The following is an 18,316-nucleotide window of genomic DNA, read 5'->3' as shown; positions in this document are numbered from 1 at the left end:
GGGACCCTGACCCCTGAGGGGAGGCTGTGGAGAGCGCCATTTTCTCGGTGGGGCGGGCTAAGATGGCCCCTCTCTTCCTGCAGCCCCTTCCCCAGCCCGGCGTGTCGCCTCCTCCCGCCGTCTTGCACAATCAACGTGTGGAAGGAGGCTGTGGGGTGGGAGGCCGGCCTAGTCCCCTCATCCCAAGCCCCGGAGGCACAACCTCCCCCTCTGCAGGGGCAGGAAGGTGACCTTATGGCAGTAGGGTTGGTGCTGTGTCACAGGCCTGCTGTCAGGGGCTGTGTGGGGGTGAGTTGTAAGGGGGATTGGTAACTGGGTTTTGGCTAGTGATGAGTTTGCATTAGGGGTCTATGGCTGTAAACTGAGCAGTGCCCAAAAGTGTTTGTGGCCAGCTGGGTGGCACCAGGTACCCAGGAGCACACTGGAATGGTAATTAGGGATCCATGCTCCTTCTTCAGCCCAGGCAGCTGCTCCTGGGAAGGCCTGGATTTTGTGTTCATTAATACATGCTCTGTCTTCCACTGACACACCCCTGCTGCAAATGGGATCGGGTTCATGAAGATGCGCAGGATGATAATCAAATTAGCCAGGGTATGCCATAGGCATGCACATAGACTTCGTTTTCATGGTGCGTAGTTAGGTCAATAGCTGATACATGATCCAAAATGAGCCTGACCATATGAGGTTGGTATAACATTTTATAAATATGAAAACTGAATATGGAATTTGAACTGGTGTAGAGAGTTCATGCTAGACCATGTGCCCAGGTGAGTTTTTGATCTGGTGCGAGGAACCCTGGAGCTCGATTTGCTGAATTATTAAAGCATGGCCTGGGTGACCTTCAGCAAGTCCTGTAGACTCCCTGTGACTTGGCTTCCCCAAATAAAAAATTGAGTCAGGACTATTGATTTCCTTTGTAAAGTACCCTGGGCCTTGTTACTTGGAAGTGCAGGTTTCAACCCACATTCTATAATTTATGAGAATCGCCATAGTAATTTTAATTGTAACTACAATCCTTCAAATACTTAAGCCTTCATAAGTATTAGCAGCCCTTCTATTATACTGTACAACAGAGAGCATTGTCATAAAAATACCAGGTGAAAACTCGCCTTATCTTGCTATTTTTCCAGGGAGCTGTGTAGTATTAAAACGTTATGCTTACGGAGTAGAATCTGTTTAGCGTCATTTATTTACTTAAAACATACTCACAATTGGCAGTGTAGCGTTTTTTTCTACTGTCTAATTTTTGCTTGAATGTGTATATATGTTTTGTATATTTATAATATATAAAAATACACAACATATCAAAATAGGTACCTACATTGTTGTTGTAAATAATCCTAACCACCTGTTGTAAGGATGCATTTTCCTTATTTCCAGAGACATTCTTAGAAGATTAAGAGCAAAATATATCTTTGTATGGAACTGCAGATTTTGGAGGTTTTGTGGAATGAAAAGAGGGGTGTTATACATTGTATATAGTGTATATAGCTGTATTGGTAACACTGCTTTTCTAGTAGTCTTGTTTCTGAAGTGATGGGGAGCTATCTACATGTTACAGACAATTTCCGTAGAAAGTGGGCTGGTTCCTGAAACTTAGCCTATGCCATAGTCCTTCACTCAGCTGTTTTTCATGTGTTGGTGTGTGTATGTATGTAACAAATCTTTACTGAATATTAGCTAGCGATGTTCTTAACATAATAATAGATAGCTTGTGGATGTTCGGTAATGTGCTGCAATAGTTAATAAATTGTAGTGCCAGATGTGATATCCTGTGGATGACCACCTAGGAAGGCATCATTTACAACACAACAAATACTTAAAAGGACAAGAATATTGAAAATGCAGCCTTAGAAGATAATCAGAATAGTGTAAACTTGTATCCAAAAGATATACTGATTGACTGGTGCCTCAGTGGATAGTTACTGTGCATATGGAGGCTTGAGATCATATATCACCTTTACATATTGTGTAGTTTGGAGGGTGAAGGAATTAACGAAAACCCTTGTATTCTTTCCCGAAAGGGTAAATTTATTTCCAAGCAGGCTGTTTCTTGCTGAACACAACTGCATTACTGTCAGTGCATGTTGTAATTTCTGTTCTTCTGGGTTTACACTTGACTGAAGAAATTACAATAAGTATAATAATGAGACTGAGATTCTTTTGTAGTGGTACCAGCCAAAGCAGATGAAGGGACTATGTATAAGAGGACACTTAAATTATTATTTATGTAAATGACCTCAGGCAGTACTAAATGGTTAAATACCAATAGAAGTTTGCAAAGCGGATAGATACAATGCTATTTGCATTACAGTTGGTATTACTTTTTTCAGATCTGGGTGCTTATTTTTCTGGGAAAAATAAGAGAACTCAGTCCATAGGCATTGTCTTGTCTTGGAAAAAGTCCAAACTGTACACTTCTAGATGAAAATCTCATTTTGAGTGTTGTTAAAACTAACAATCAGGCAATTTGAATAAAAAAGGGTTCTATGCAATTTGCACTGAATTAAGTATTTAATGACAGGTCGTTATATAAAACTGGTTTTGATGAATTGTATTGCATTCAGGAATACTGATATAGTCAGGCATTTTGATCCTTTCTGCTGTTTTCTCTTTTTAAGTCTCTTAGACATCTGGATTCAGTTTTCTTACGCAGTTTATAAAGGAACAAAGTAAAGACAAGGGGGATTTAAGTGTTTGCTTTTATGTAGAAATCAAGCAGAAAAAAGTGGATGTTCCTCTGTAAGTACTTTAATAATAGGGTTTCTTACATGTTTTAGGCCTATATGTGTACATGAAACCATGCTATTTGAAAATGTCTCTGATACGGTTTTTTGGATATCATTTAGCAAATGGCAGATTGTTTGGCATCTTCCATTTAAATCAAGTACGGAAATATTAGAAGGGTTTTTTTCTGTATAAATAGGAAGCTTGAAAGAAAGCCCTCCATTTCGCCAGTGCTTTCATAAATCAGATACATGAGAGATGAATATTATGTATAATACTTTATTTTCTTGGTATGGTTTCTAGTGAATCTATACAGCCAAAAAAAATAATAGGAACATGTGGAAAAGAGAAGGAGCATGGAATACTTCAGTGGCAGCGCTCCAGGAAAGCTACTTGTTCTACTTTTGTATTCAAGTAGTAGGGATTCAGCAGCTCTGACAAGTTCTAGCTCAGTGTTGGTTCCTGGCCGTTATGTAGCCAGTTTTGTGGCCAGTTACGTTTAGCAGAGCTGGTCCAACTTTCTACTTTTCTGTGAAATTGCCAGTGTTTTCAATTGGCAAATAGGTATTTTCCGGGAAATCTGACACTACCTTTTCTACCTTGAAGCCCTTTTTGGCTGTGATCTTTCATAAACTTAGTTTTCGGATAGCGTATACTTGAGCTTGCAGGATGAGGATGTTCATTGTTTTGGCAGCTGTCATTAAAGTAGAATGCATTTGGCACCAAGTAGTATGTAATTGGTTTGGAGATTGTCCTCACTGACAGTAAGAAATAATTTAATTTTAATAAATTCATGGAAGTTTATACTCGAAGTGTTTCTCTATGAGAAGGAGAACGTAGAAGTTATTAGTACTTAGTTACGTAGTTGAATCAGGTTCTTTTTGACAGTGAAAAGAAGGCTGTTCCTGAATTTAGATTTCAGTCCAAAACTGAAAAAGAAAAATCTTGGGGATTGTCTAGCTCTCTGTTGATACTTTACCTGTAGATAATTCAGCATATGCAGATTTTCTAGTTTTAGATTTTGAATGCTTTATATTTTAAAGCATTTTAAGTTTATTTTAGGTTTTAAGTGTATTTTAAGTTTAACAGCAAAGACATGGAAAAAGATACAATTTAGAAAGTTGAGCTTGATTAAGGTTGGAAGTCAGTGAGTCTGTTCACATTCACACTCTTGAAAGATTGAGGCAGCTAAGAGATGGGAGTGCATTTCTTCCTTCTTCCCATCCTGTACTCCGAACTTTGCAAGATTTATAAAGGTTGATGTTTAGATCATATGTGTCTAAACCTATGATACTTTTTATATATATGTGTGTGTGTGTGAATGTATTCTTTATATATATAAAGTGCAGAGTTTCTGCAGTGAAAAATAGTGTTTTATTTTTAGAAAATCTGTGGCTACAAATTAATTTCCTTAGCAACTTTCCATCAAACAAACAGCCTGCTCTTCCTCATTCCCAACCAAAACAAACTTAAACTGGCTTATTAATTTAGGCAGTTTTCCCATGAAAAATGGTATCTGCCACAAACGTTTGTAATCTGCCAGGTCACTGAAAAAAGTCTCCGTGCATAAAACATGAAAGGACATCTTTTAAAAAAATACCATAATTTTGCAGTGATAAAGTTGGTGATATTTTTCCTCTACAGTTGTTATATTTCAATTTTACAGAGTAAGAATTTGAGTCTCTGGTGCTCTGTTATCTCTGTGTATTCATTTTATTTGATTATTTCTGTGAATTGCGCAGCATAATAAACTGGTGTGCGTAATTACAGTGAGCATAGCTATCTCAGGAGGAGAGGCAAAGGAGACAACTGGCAAGCGGCTTTAGGATTCAGCACAATGCAAAGCAAAAATATTGCCGATTTGAGCGAGTTTTTACACCTAAACTCATTTTGATGTAATGCTTCTCTACTGTAGCCCTTTGTAGCACAGGATGGTGCCCTTTGTGCTATAATGTAAGTTTACATAGTTTATATGGCTGAACATGAACAAATCCTGTACAAAGAGAGTAATGAAAAAAGTTGCTAAGTATCCTGCAGGAAGCAAGTATCAAGTTTACTGATAGTTGTGTTGACTGTAGCCATGGGCAGTTCAGCATAATCATTTCAGCCAAGAGCTGACAACTCAGAAGTGAAATCTTTGCTCTCTGTTTTAAAAGGAAACAGGACTGACAAAACATCTGACTAATCTTCCCTTTTCCATCTGTTTCCATATACCTGTTAGAATAGATAATTGTTCTGGCTCTGATTTTCCCATATGCTGAGATCTGCCAGGCTCTGCCCTTGGTATAACACTGTGTATTTCGTGTGCTCTGCTGACATTGATGATTCTATTAGAAAAGTACAGTGGTGAATATAAACAGATCTATGTTAATTTTAAGGTCTGCTAGAAACACGTGACAAAGGAATCTATTCTGAAGAGAAAAAGGACAGATATTGTAATGTCAGGAATTTTATTTTCAGGGTTTGAGGATGACACCCTTTGGGTTTGTTTTTTCCAAATCAGAAGCTAATGCACTCATCTTGTCTTCCTTTGTTTCAAATGCTGCACCTTCTGGTCATTACAGCAGCGTATCCCTTTCACTTGAGTGACTACTATATAGCTGAAATGGCTCGTAAGCATTGTGTATAAAACAAAATAGATAATTGGGACCCAAAGTTTGATTGCTGCCTCTTTAGGCAATTTAAATAACAGTTAAAGAGTTTCTGCTATGTGGATCCTAGTGGTTTTAAGACTCAAGTGCAAAATCAGTACTTCCCTAGTAGGATGATACAAATTTGAGTTCACCTGGTTTCGGCTAAGAGAGAATATTACAATCTAGTCTGCCTAAAAATAAGCCATAACATCTCCCTCGGTAACTTCCTCATCATGTCTGTGGCTTCCTTTTTAGCTTCAACATCTCTTTCAGAAATGCGAAGTCTTGGTTCAGAAACTGTGGTGTTGAGGAATAATTGCAAATCAAGTATTCCAGCAGCTACTTAGTTTCACTTAAAAATGAGAATTATTTTTTCTTTAGTCTGCATAAAATTAAATTGTTTTCTGCATAGTTGTAATTCTCTTAAATGGCTGTGTCTTGAGAATTGGACATACTTGTTTGGAAAAAAAAGTCTCCAGAGCTATGTCTGTTTCTGTGTTGAAGTTCTGCTATGTATTTTGGGGAGCTGATTTAACATTTCACTAAGTCAGCCGTTCAGGGACATTTTCATATTCCTGAGTTGCTTTTTTTTTTGTCAGTGGGGATAGTTAAACACAGTCTTGATTCTGGTTTTTTTTTTTAGATTCTGCTTTCAGTCTTTTTTATGATACATTCCTACAGTAATTTTCAAGTAATAAATATAAATGCTGTAGCAAAACAGAGTATCAGTTTGACATCTAAGTTATTTAAATTTCAGGAGAAGTTGTTTAAAAATGTTTCATTTTAGCATTGTTTGAAATTTACACAAGCTTTTCTTTGTTAGGTTGGATGTGTGAGATCTGCTTGTCTGCTCGAGCTCCTTCATGCGTTTCCAGGGTATTTCCACACAAATACGCTTAATCAGCTTTTAGAAGGAGTCTGTTCTATAACAGGAACTCCCAAGTGAGCCACAGCTTTTGGGTGAAAAGGAGGAGAAGCTTTGAAAAAATTATCAGGTCTTTGAATTGGGAAGGGAGAATGTTGGGGGTGGAATAATTCAGGAAAAGTTCCTGTCCCTTTTCCATGCGGGTTAACATCTCTGGTTTAGACTGAACGTTGTATTGCAGGGGGACTCAATAAATTACTGTTAGCTATGTGCTCTCTTTCAGTATTTCCAGGCATTTGGGCCTGTGAAGTCCCTTGATGCAAATCCCCAGTACTTCTTTTTTCCTGTATGTATGCAGGGAGAGATTGGATTGATGTTAGTAAAAAGGATGAGTGTCTGAATCATGAGTTGTGAGAGAAAGCACACTGCCTGCCTTTCCAATTGTCATTTTTAAACTATATGTTAATTTAGATAATAATTTGAGGTTCTTGGTGTTTGGTTTTTTTTTTTTCTTCTTCTGGAGTGCTTGGAACACACAGTAAGGATCAGCTTGTCAGGACGATGTGTTTTAAGAACTGAAAGAATAAATGAGAAAAGCAGTCTCTGAAACAGTACTTGAAGTTTATTCCCATTACTTAGGTGTTACAGCTTTGTTTGAGGAAGATGAAAGTGTTGGTTCTTGAATATGCTTGTAAATTGAGACAGTCAACCTGCTAAGGCGACATTCTTTTCACGCTAGATGTCAGTGTTAACATACCTGTTCTGTAATCTCAGGTGTAGTCACTCTGTTGTCCTCGTGGATACACCTGTATTTAATACTTCAGTTACAATTTATGGTCAAAATGTCAAGACCGTAACTGCAAATAATGATTTGTATGTTGACCCTTAATGGCTGGCCGTCTGTAAATCTTTTTCTTATTCTTTTTGCCCTCTATTGCACCAAGTAAACCCAGGAGAACCAGGTTGGTCTTTGTTAAAATATCTGCTACAATCTTTCCAATAGCTGGATTTCTCTTTCATTTTAGTTTTCAATAAGATGGCCTTGAAAACCTGAAAGATAGTAGATGGGTGGTAACTGCATCACTCAAAATTAAATCCACTGGGGACATAATAGTTGGTTTTTCATCCTCTAAAACTGTAAATAACTAGCTGACTAGTAGTATTTCATAAGATGTCTCATAAGGTCATTTCTTAATGTGTTACTTGAGCATTACTCAAAGGCATGTGGCTATTTGCCTTGTTTCTTTTGGCTTACCAAAAATTTTTGTTTGATCGCCTATGTTTCATCTGGGGCTTTGTAGTGGTGACCTTAATGTAGATTTCCTGGTGGTTGAAACTGGTCTTGTATATCAGGAAGTATGGTCACTGTTTTCTGCCTGCGGCCGTAACAGTGACCACAGCCTATCTTCCTGGATAAAAAGCCTCAGTGAAGGTATTGTGGTTAGTAATAATAAATAGCATGACATGATGAGCAGTGGATTAAACACTGTTCTTTTATGTCTTTACCTTCTGTAGAACCTATTATTCTGTTACTCTGTAAGTTAACCATTGCTTATTTGCATTCTTTTAAGTGTATTTTTCTTTCAGGATTTTAGCTGTCAGTAGATTTGTTACACGGTTCTCTCTTCTTTTCCAAGACACCTGTAAGTGTCCAGAAGTACTTCCTTTGATATCAAGAGAAGAGGAGCTGCCAAAAGTTGTCCTTCAAAGCATTTGGTATTTTGGGGACCTTGAACCCAAAGGAGGCAGCAGTTGGGTTCAAGGCACAAGGTTTTATTAGAATATAAGCACAAATGTTTTTTAGGCAACTTCTTAAAGTTTTATTGCAAGAGTAGATGTACCTCAAACATATTTATTGGTGCCATTTTTTACAATAAGAAGTAGTATACTTATAAAATAATATATTTAGTTCCTGTAAGTTGTCAGCGGCTGGAGAGTCTCAGGCGGTGGCAGGGGGGCTCAGCAGGTTGCCTCAGGCTGTGTTCCTATAGCTAAGGAACTTGGTGGCCACAGAGACCAACTTGAGTGCAGGTGGGAACGTCGTAGAGATGCGCTCTGTTGGAGTTTGTGTGACTGTATCTACAAATGAAGAAGTGCGGAGTTAGCTTCCATTTTTGGATATATAAGGGAAGTATTGGCCATACAATTAGAAACACGGTATATTTTTCATATAAAGTTTTAACGACAACACAGCAGGGTTTGATCATGTAATTTCCTTTTTATTTTTGAGCGTAGCTGTAATGCAACTGAACAAACGCATTTTTCCAAAAGTAAAGAGAAGCTTTCAAATTCTTTTTTTAATTTTAGAAAGCTGCACATCTGCAGAAGTTGTTGTTGCTGTTGATGTGAACACTCTTGCTAATGAAGTTTATAAGCACAACTTTCCCGGCACGCCATTATGGGCGAAGACAATTGAGGTGAGTAATGAATGCCTTTTATGCTCTAGTCTGGCATTTGTAGATGTAGGTTGTCTTCACTATCCTTGTTACTAATAAAAGAAACAAAAAGATTTAATTTATGTTGTTATGAATATAGCAGTTTTACAATAAGTTTGATTTCTTGTGCTGTGGTTGCTTGTTGAAGTTAGAGGGATACTCACACTGCAGTCTTTTCCTGAAAGTCTTGACTGTTGCATCAAGAAGGGTTACGTGAATGTCAAGAGGAATGCTTAGCAGCAATAAAGGAATGACAAAAATAATATTTTTAGGTTAAAAAAATATTTTCATGTAGTTTGAAAGAATTTAATTAAATTACTTGGAGGCATGCCTTCATTTTGTAGTTATAGTTGAGCTCAGTAAAACACAAGAAAATATACTGGATGGGACAGTCTTGCGTTTTTTTTTTTGTGGGCTCAATAGATCAAATGTTTTACGAATTCTGTCCCTTTTCCAAGTTATTTGAAGAACAACTAGGTAAAATCGGCTTCTGTTTTGGTAATTGAGGGGCAAACTAGGCATGTGGTTTTGCCTGGATTTAGTTCGAAATTACTGTGCAATTTTAAATCTTTTACAGTTTTACAATGTAACAGTAAAAGATACTGAATTTATTTTAAGACACCAACTTAAGTAAGACTTAAATAGGTGGCTAAAGGTTAGCTGCTTATTCAGCACTCAATAATAACAGGCTAAATGATAGTTTAAAGTTTTATATGGGAAAATATAGATGTGCAGATTATAGTCAGTAAGACCTTCTTTAAATTTATTAGAAAAGTAGAAGCTTTTGTCTAGTTTCCATGGGCAGTTATGTTACATTTGCTACATACGTGTCCCTCAAAATGTGTAAGGTGGTGATTTCTTTGTCTAGTTACTTGATCATTATCCTTCTCCTCTCCTCTTGGCCCCTTAGTATGTTGTACTATGTGTTGCTTAAAATTAGACTAGAGGAACTTCTACCTGTGTAATTAGTTCATGCCACAGACCTAATTCTTTCTTCTCGGAACAGAAATATTTTTGCAGAGTAGAGCTTTCAGCCATATAATGTCTTTGATGGATTTTTACTTGGCAAAAACTAAAATGAAGTAAACTTTACAGGATGCATTGGTAGTGAGCTCCTAAGAGTTAAAACTCACAGTCTGGACCTGTAAAAATGACCATGTTAACACCTGAGCTACTTTTTTGTTCAGATATTTTGTCTTTTGAGAAGATCTAATATTTTTTCAGCTGTTTTGGATATGTTAATTTTTTTTTATGTGCAAAGACTTCATATCTGAATAACGATACTTTATTTGGAGGAAATAACTAGTTGGTATTTTGATGTGATCTACTGAAAGAACCGCTACACCTCTTCTGAAAGAATGAGTAGATAAAAACCTCAGGATTATGGATAGATACTAACATCATTAGTGTTTTTTATTCATATTCAAAGCAACCAAATACATATTTGCATTGTACAGTTTGCCAAGGTAGAAAAGAATGAAATTATTAGGTCAAATGGGAGATTAGGTAGTTTTTTGCTAGATGAAGCATATAGTGAAAGTAAGAGGGGTAGTTTGGTCTGAAAGATGATTTGAGAGTTTCATACAGTTTACAACACTCAAAATTCTTCTATTTTTTCCTTATTCAGGGCATAACACTGAAAGAATTTGACAGATTATCTTTTGATATGATTTTGATGAGTCCTCCCTGTCAGCCATTTACAAGGTAGATATAGCATACTTTGGAGAAAAGTGCAGTTGTTACAGTATGTACTGTTAAAGGAGAAATGTTTTCAAGAGTGACGCTATGTGTGGTTCACCTGTGTATCTTTCTCTTTCTAAGCAACCATGTTGTAGCCCTACTCACCATGTGATTTACTGAAGTGGAAGAAATGCAGCAATTTGAATCTTGATCACATTTCTTATAATGTATATTTTAATTCAGTTGAAATTAAGTAAGCTTCTTACAGCACATATTTTGCATACTGTATTGTTCCTCTAACAGTGAAATTCAAAGATTTTGCTGTTTAGGAGTGCTTCCTTTCCCTTTAGATATCAGTCTAATCTTTCCCTGGGGCAACGCCAGACGGAGGATTGGAATTTCTCACTTCTGCCTGAGACTGAGTGTAATCTGCTTTTATTTGTACTTTGAAAATCGCATGTGTACACAAGTAGTTTATTCTGAGGAACATTTCTGTTTTAGCCAAGACTAGAGGATAATGGCTTTGAAATGATTTTGTGGATGGTATAAATACCTTGCTAATCAAGAACTGAACTTACTGAGATGTTATTTGTCAGGTTAGTCTCAAATTCTTATAGTTTGACAGCAGTGACCTGTGGAAGTAAGATTCTAGTAACTGTAATCATGTAAAGTAGTACCTTCATGAAAAATTCTGTTGATGGTGATGAAACTGCTTATGGAAGAAAGTATATCTCAACGAATGTTCTAAAATTAAAAAGAAATCCCTCCAAAGTGGTGCTGATCTATAAAAATGTATTTGTGCAAACCTATGATGTATACAGGAATCATTCCTTCAAAAATTTTTTTTTATAACACTGTGGAAAAAAAATAATCTGTGTGACTAATTTTGAGACATGCTAAAGCTCTTCTACCAAGGCTTTATTCTTTTTAAGACCTAATATAAGTTAGAGGAACACATGCCTGGAATCGTTATATTATGTTATTGTTTTCATAACCTATGTGAGCTGTCCAGTTTAATGTTACAAAATTGGTTACAAAGTTATTCATATGGGGCTCAATCCTGCAAAATGGTGAGCACTGAGGCTTTAATTCCTAGAAATAATTTAATATATTCAATATAAAATAGCTGGGTATTCCCAGGAACTTCAGATTTTTTTTTGTTCTTTCGGAGCCAAGTATGTTCAAGGGGTTTGCTGGACAAGACCAGAATGCTAAATGCTTTGCAGACTGAGGAGTGGGTTTCATTACTGAATGCTCGATTTTAACCTTGCTGTGTGCTGATGGGATTCCAGGGCAGACTTTCGTTCCTTAGAGCATTTCTTAGGACACTGCCTGTGTGAACAGGTCCTCGTGTCTGTACGTGATGCTTTTGCAGAGTCCCTTTTTGAAACTCAGAGCAAAAAGTATCAGCATTCTGTAGAAAAATGTAAGTCAGATGTCAGTCTGCTCCAAGTAATACACAGGTGTTTCTTTATTCTTTTTTAGAATTGGCCTGCAAGGTGATGTATCTGATCCACGGACAAAGAGCTTTCTCTATATCCTTGATATTCTCCCACGGTATAAATGAACTTCTACCTCCGTTCTTAAGCCTTTGATGTAACTAAGTAGGTGTTCTATATTGCAGCGAGACAAGTCATCTATAATGTTTTACAGGGATACTACTAGTATTGTGTCGTATTGTTTGTTTTCACATGATCGTATGTAACTTAAATACCTGTATTTTACTAATGCCATTATTGTCTTGTAGTTACTATATATGCTTTCAGGGTTTCGTTTTCTTTTTTATTGTGTGTCTGTTTAAACTGTGGCTATATCATAAATGAAAAAAATTGAGGTATTTACTTCCAGTTCAACATCAAACTTGCACTGACTTTATTTAGAAGCAGGAGTAGTAGGTAGTATAATAGTTTGCTAATGGGCATCATAGAAACATGAAAATTGTTTGAAATACCACGTTGAAAAAGCTTTGATTCAACATTTAGTCACCTTTTGAATAGGTAACATTTGAAAGAGTTTGTTTAAATATGTTACTGACTGCACAATACAATACATCTTCCGTCCCCTCCCATTCTTTCTTAGTGTCTATTCTGTCTTTTTGGTGCTGCTTCTAGATATCTTGGGGCAGCTTGTGTATTTTTGGTTTGTAGTACAATCTCTTGTTTTACGTAGTAATACTAAAAAAATTGAATAGCACTGCACTGTCTGAACAGTGCCCTTGTCTTTGTGTTCATCTATCATTTTTGCCTGGTCAGACCCCAGTTCCTAATAAAATAGCCATAATGATTCGTATTATTTATGCACTAAATTTTGAAACAGTAAATCCAAACAAAGTTGATTTTGCTTTCCTAAATTGTTCTTATTTAGAGTGTTAAAAATTAGCTCCAAGTAATGCTTGTAGTCTTTTTTGGGAAGAGATGTATAGCACTGTAAGAACCCTTCCTGGGGAAGTGAAGCAAGCAGTTGCTCAGGGAGGTTATCCAGCAGAAATCTCTGCTTCTGGATTGAGATGTCCATTGGGCACCAACTGGCATGAGCCTGAGAATTTGCATCAGTTACAATCCACCAGACACATACCTGGCAGTCCTGATTCTGCTGGAGACTGAGACAGCTACTCTCTATATATTCTTTCGTTGGTTAATCTTGCTCTCAGAATTGGAGGAGGACAAAGAAAGGTCTGGCAGGCTCTCTTTTTTTTTTCCTTAATTTTTTTCTTTTTTTCTTTTTTTTTGTTTTTAATGAATGCTGCCTGCACAGAAGGAAACCGATACCAACAACAGGCTTTCTTTCAAACTGCTGTTACCACTGGGAGAAGAGGGTCTTCATGCTTCTTCCAGAAACAACTTTTTTGCAGCCAACAGCATTAAATGGGACCACCTTTTTGCCCTTGTCATCAGCAGATAGAGAACACAGACACAGAAGGCTGAGTGGCTTGGCTGGGAACACCTAAGAAATCTGTGGCAGAGAACACAGAACACAATACAGATTCTGTAGCCTAGTAAGTTAGACAATTAATAGGTAAAAAGAAAGATTATTATTGCTCCTCAGCTTCTAGCAGAGGCACAAAAATAGGGGGATAACGTGGGTTTCCAAAAGTTGCAAAGGATGTCTTTTCTGGAACAAGGAATGTAACTCAGTCCTCCAGACTGATGTTTCAAAATTATAAATAAAAAACAGCAGATAGTGTGTAAGTTAATAATTTGTCAGAATAATAGTACCTTCCTTATCCTTAAGGCAGTCGTGACCTTGGTATTCATTTCTGTTAAACTGAGACACAGTTAAGAGGCTGGCTGCTTTTGGGACACTGTTGTGCATTAATATGGAAATGTTGCTTCCTGGTTGCTGTGGGCTTAGCTGGATAAAGGGCAGAAGCTTTTCCTTCTCAAAACCAAAGCTTTAGACACTGCAGGGCATACGTTTTTCGTCATGACGATGCAAAGGAGCTGGGCTTGGCTGTGGCACTTTATCTCAACACTCCATGAGACCCTGCTGACGTCCCTTATCTCCCTTGGGCAGGTTGTTTCTTGAGGCAGTACTTACACTAAGCAGTCTGTAATGTGTTCAAGATGGTGGCTTCTGCAGAGTTTCTCAGTTCCAATAGATTTATGTTTTACTGAGATAGTGTTTGTGTATTTTCTGAATATGACATGTTTGCCAGACATTGAGTATGGAGTATTTCAGCCCAAAAAAGGGAAATTCTTAATACAGGAATTATAACTTTGCATTCTAAATTGGTATGGCATGTGTTCAGTTTATGGAAACTATAAAATAATTTCTCACCCTTGGCTGTTCCTACCTTACGTTCAGCCTTTTATAATGAAATGTCGCTGAAATGACACTCAAAGATAGCCTGGGAAGACAAATATTAGAGATAATGGAAAGGACAATTTCAAGATCTGGAAAGGCCTGGGAAATCCTTGGAGCACCCAGGGCGCAAACAAAGCCTGACCTAAATGGTCCAGATTCTGTCTGTTTGTCGTGTCCAAGCCATAACCCAGGGAAATCTAATACTAAGATGTCAAAGTGCTACTTTTACAGACACATTTGTAATGTTAATACCTGCCAAGTACTTAACACGTGCTCTTTATATAGTGATTACTTGTCTTGTGATCTGTTGATCCTGTATGAGCTCTTGCATTTCAGGCTATGCTCTGGATTTATTACTTTAAAAATGAGTTTTATAGCAGGTGATGATGATGTTGAGCGTAGGTAAACGTACCAACAGATATATTCTCCATTCCTCTGCAGGGAATTCGGCGGCTGCTACTTTTTTTCAGTTCAGTATTTTTTTCACCATTATTTTTAGTGTTTTTAAATTTGACATAGTATCTTGTTCGTTTTCCAATTTCTTGTGAAATGCCTTAGTTCTTTAATTCTTTGTGTGAATGTCTTTAATTGATGGTAGTTAAGAACGTGCTAAAACGAATTCTGCTGTGATTTGTACCAGTGGAAATCCAAAGTCACTTACTGACTTAAATAAGCATGAAGCTGCTGTCTGGTGGCATTAGTATCCTGTTTCTATATGCTGTTCTGAGATCCCAATGTGTGGCAGACACACTACGTCTACATTAGCCTTACTAGAGAATTAATCAGTGCCAGGGAATGTTCCCAGAGACTTGAATCTGAATCATCTATGCTTCTAAATTGTTAGAATGGTCCCTGGCACAGTTTTGGGCATGTTCCTTTCTCCAGAGATTTAATAGGCTGTTTTTGGTACGAGCCTATTTCCAGACCTCTGCACTGATCTTGCTAAACCTCAGGCGCCTCCTTCCCCTCCCCCCATCAAAATGAAAAAGTTAAGTATAGAAAATTGAGAATGTCTGCAGTTTGAGCTCTAAGCATGTCGTATTTCTTAAAGCGGTTAGATGTATACTGGTTCTGATGTGTTATCGCTAAAGTTGATGCAACATTTTGACATTGATTTTGGGTTTAAGCACTTTAAAACAAAAGTTTTCTGTTCAATGGCTAAACAGTGATCTTTTTTCCCCCGACAGTTATCTTTCCTATTATAAACTCTTATCTGTTGAATAATAATATTATGCTTTAGGAAATGAACAGTGGTAAGCATTTTCAGAAGTACATGCATGGGCTACAGGAGGGTACAGCAGTCCATCTGAACATAAGTGGGTTTTGTTGGTTTTTATTATTACCAGCAGTCCACATTTTTAATTCAGTCGGGAATGATTTGATCTAGGCAACCTTGAAAGTTGAGGTACATTTTTTTAAGGATGCTAAACTTTAATAGCTGGCATGATGTGGAAATACTTCGATCTTTCTTGTAGCTAAACAAATCTGGGGATGAATATAATGTAGTTTACATCTTGTCACTCTGATTTGTTGATTTTTTTTTTTCCTTGTAGGCTCCAGAAGCTTCCAAAATACCTACTTTTAGAAAATGTTAAAGGATTTGAATGCTCTTCTGCGAGGTAAAGCCTAATTTATATGCAGGTTTTAGTTTTTAACAAAGGACATTCTCTTTAGAAGGGGAAGGCAGGATTTTTATTTCCTAGAGTTTAAGTTAACAAAGTAGTGCGAGATGGGACAGCTAGCAGCTGTGGGTTAAACATACTGTTCTAATTTAGGAATGAAAATCTGAGGTTGTGAAAGGAACTTGCTAAATAACTATTTCTTTCTCTAAGCAGATAAAATACGTTATAACAAGTTGACTCCATTGATTTTTATTTGATGACCCTGTGTCCTTTAGAAAGGGTCAGTATTAATTTTCAAAGAAAAATAACAATAGGTATGGCACTCAGAGGTTTTGGGGTTTTATCCATGACAGGAGCTCATGGTATCTTGTGTTAAGATCACAGTACAGTACAGGGGCTTTCTTCAGTACCTTTGTTGATAGTAGGTTATCACTGGTTCAGGGTTGCCATCAAATGGTCCAGAGATATAGTATGAAGACTGTATCTAATCTGTTTCTGAAATGTGGAAGAGGAAAGTTGTCAGTAAGGTTACCTAATGACAGCAGGAGCATTCTCCTGTCTTGTGGGCAAAGCAGGAGACAGGGAGTTGTGGTCTTCCTTCTCATTTCTTGCTGGAATAGAGTAGGATCTTTCCATAGCATTCCTTAAAGCACTAAGAGAGCAGCCACCCTGCATATCATGCTCCTTAATGAATATGGCAGGCAGCTGGGAGGTATGTTCAGCTCTGTCACTGGTTAAGCATGCAGCGGTCCTCTGTGAACACTTGAACACTTTGTGGAGGTGCAGGCTGCTGCTGTAGACCCTGCGATTCCCTGGGCTATGCCTTGCTGGCCGGTGTTTGGAACAAGTAGTTCAGAAAACACCCCAGTCAGAACGCTTGCTTTCTCTTACGACTGCATCTTGGGATGCAGTGTCACCTACAGTGCCAGGTACACGTCCCAGCTCATGCTTTTTCTATAGTTCCAGCCTAGTGCAGTCTGCATGGAATAGAAAAGACATGTCTTTTTAAGAAGATTTCCGTTTCAGTGATTTTTCCGTTGTTTATAAAGTACAGTCCTACCTCACTGTTATTATCAAAGCCACCAATTTTTGTCATCCCTTGAGTTAGCCCTTTTGTTAAGCTTAGCTGATGGCATGTGTGTGAACAGAGGGAAGTAGTGAGCTATTTGTAGTGGTTTTAATCTCCTGTTTTATAATTCACAATAAAGAGGATGTCTTGCCTTCAATTATTTTCCTTGTTGACACAGTATAAGTACTCTCCAGAGATGGGATATTTTTTGAAGGGGTGTTTGCACCGAAGTAGGTATGAGACACCTGTGAACGTGTGGTGGTCATTTTTGGCTACAGTAACACTGAACTTTGTATGTTGTCTCCTCAAGTTCAGAAATGGATGACTTCATATCTGTAATCCTCTGTCCAATTCTTTCACTGAATGTGCTGAATGTCTTGGTACTTATGGTGTTGCATTTAATGTGTTTTTATTTAGGATAAAAAAGGGCCTAAAGGTTGTATGAAGGGAGTAATTGCTTTTTGATTCTTTTCACTGCCAGAAATGAACTTTTGCAAACACTAGAAAGATGTGGATTTAAATATCAGGAATTTCTCTTGTCTCCAACCTGTGTGAGTACTAAAATTGCTCTAATATTATTTAATTTTTCAAACCGTGCTGAGCCCAAGAACATTTGAAAATGATCTATTGTATTAGAAAAGAGAGTCATGCCCCAGAGCTGAAGATACTTTTCTGAATGAGAAAGCCATCTGGCATGACTTCTGATTTCTCATCAGTATACTGGCATAATCATACTGTTGTTGCTGTTCAGATCCTCGTCTCGTATTGCTTTGCTACCATTTGATATTTTTTAAGAAGGCATGAATTTACATCAGGATCAGGAAGGTGGTTTTCCCTGCAGGAGTCTCATTGCTTCAGAAGTGCTGTGTGAATTTCTGTGAATTTCCAAGCACAGAAAATGTCACTTGTGTCATTTGCGGGAGGAGCGGCTTTGTTTGCATGTTTCCCTGGCAACTGAAAAAAGAGTTGAGAGAGATTTCAGATTGTGCAAGACTAAATGGAATCAGTGGAGTACGCTATATATCCGAAAGAAGCTGATAGAGGGTAGCTTGAAAACCAGTTGTGGTGTATTTGTTTCGTTCTTAGATGTCTTATAATTCCTTGTTCAAAAAGGCAAGGAGACACCTTTTTGCTTTTTTTTATAGAAAACAGTTAGTACCTGTCGCAAGAAATTGTGATGCATGTCGTTTTTCTTCTTGCCTTGCATAAAAGTTTGTTTACATTCCCGTTCATTTACAGAGAAAGTAAAAACCATGAGGTACAAAGAATAATTCCCCACTTGTTTCCTTGAAAATACCTAGGTATGGAAGTTATAAGTGTTCAGGTATTATCAATTAATACTGATATTTCTGAAGTCGCAAAATATATTAGTGTGGCATAGTTCTATTACTGTATATAATGGTAGATAACTTGTATGACGCTATAGACCACTTTTTCTCTCTTTATCACATGGACTAAAGGCTTGTTGATTTTGCTTACAG

General features: G+C 37.4%; 1 protein-coding gene across 1 annotated transcript in view; it reads left to right on the top strand.

Moving 5' to 3' along the window:
- TRDMT1 (tRNA aspartic acid methyltransferase 1) overlaps window positions 1-18,316 on the top strand; it is a 43,354-nt gene that overhangs the window by 13,578 nt on the left and 11,460 nt on the right. Inside the window, exons 2-6 of the mRNA XM_009330601.1 lie at window positions 8,533-8,642; window positions 10,288-10,364; window positions 11,826-11,897; window positions 15,698-15,763; window positions 17,317-17,410. Of these exons, the coding sequence (XP_009328876.1) occupies window positions 8,533-8,642; window positions 10,288-10,364; window positions 11,826-11,897; window positions 15,698-15,763; window positions 17,317-17,410 (419 nt within the window). The remainder of the gene's footprint in view (window positions 1-8,532; window positions 8,643-10,287; window positions 10,365-11,825; window positions 11,898-15,697; window positions 15,764-17,316; window positions 17,411-18,316) is intronic.

The sequence above is a fragment of the Pygoscelis adeliae genome, unplaced genomic scaffold (genome assembly GCF_000699105.1).
Source record: "Pygoscelis adeliae isolate BGI_AS28 unplaced genomic scaffold, ASM69910v1 Scaffold27, whole genome shotgun sequence".
Classification (NCBI taxonomy): domain Eukaryota; kingdom Metazoa; phylum Chordata; class Aves; order Sphenisciformes; family Spheniscidae; genus Pygoscelis; species Pygoscelis adeliae.
The sequence above is the reverse complement of the archived record's forward strand: the minus strand, read 5'-3'. Positions and strand labels throughout refer to the sequence as shown.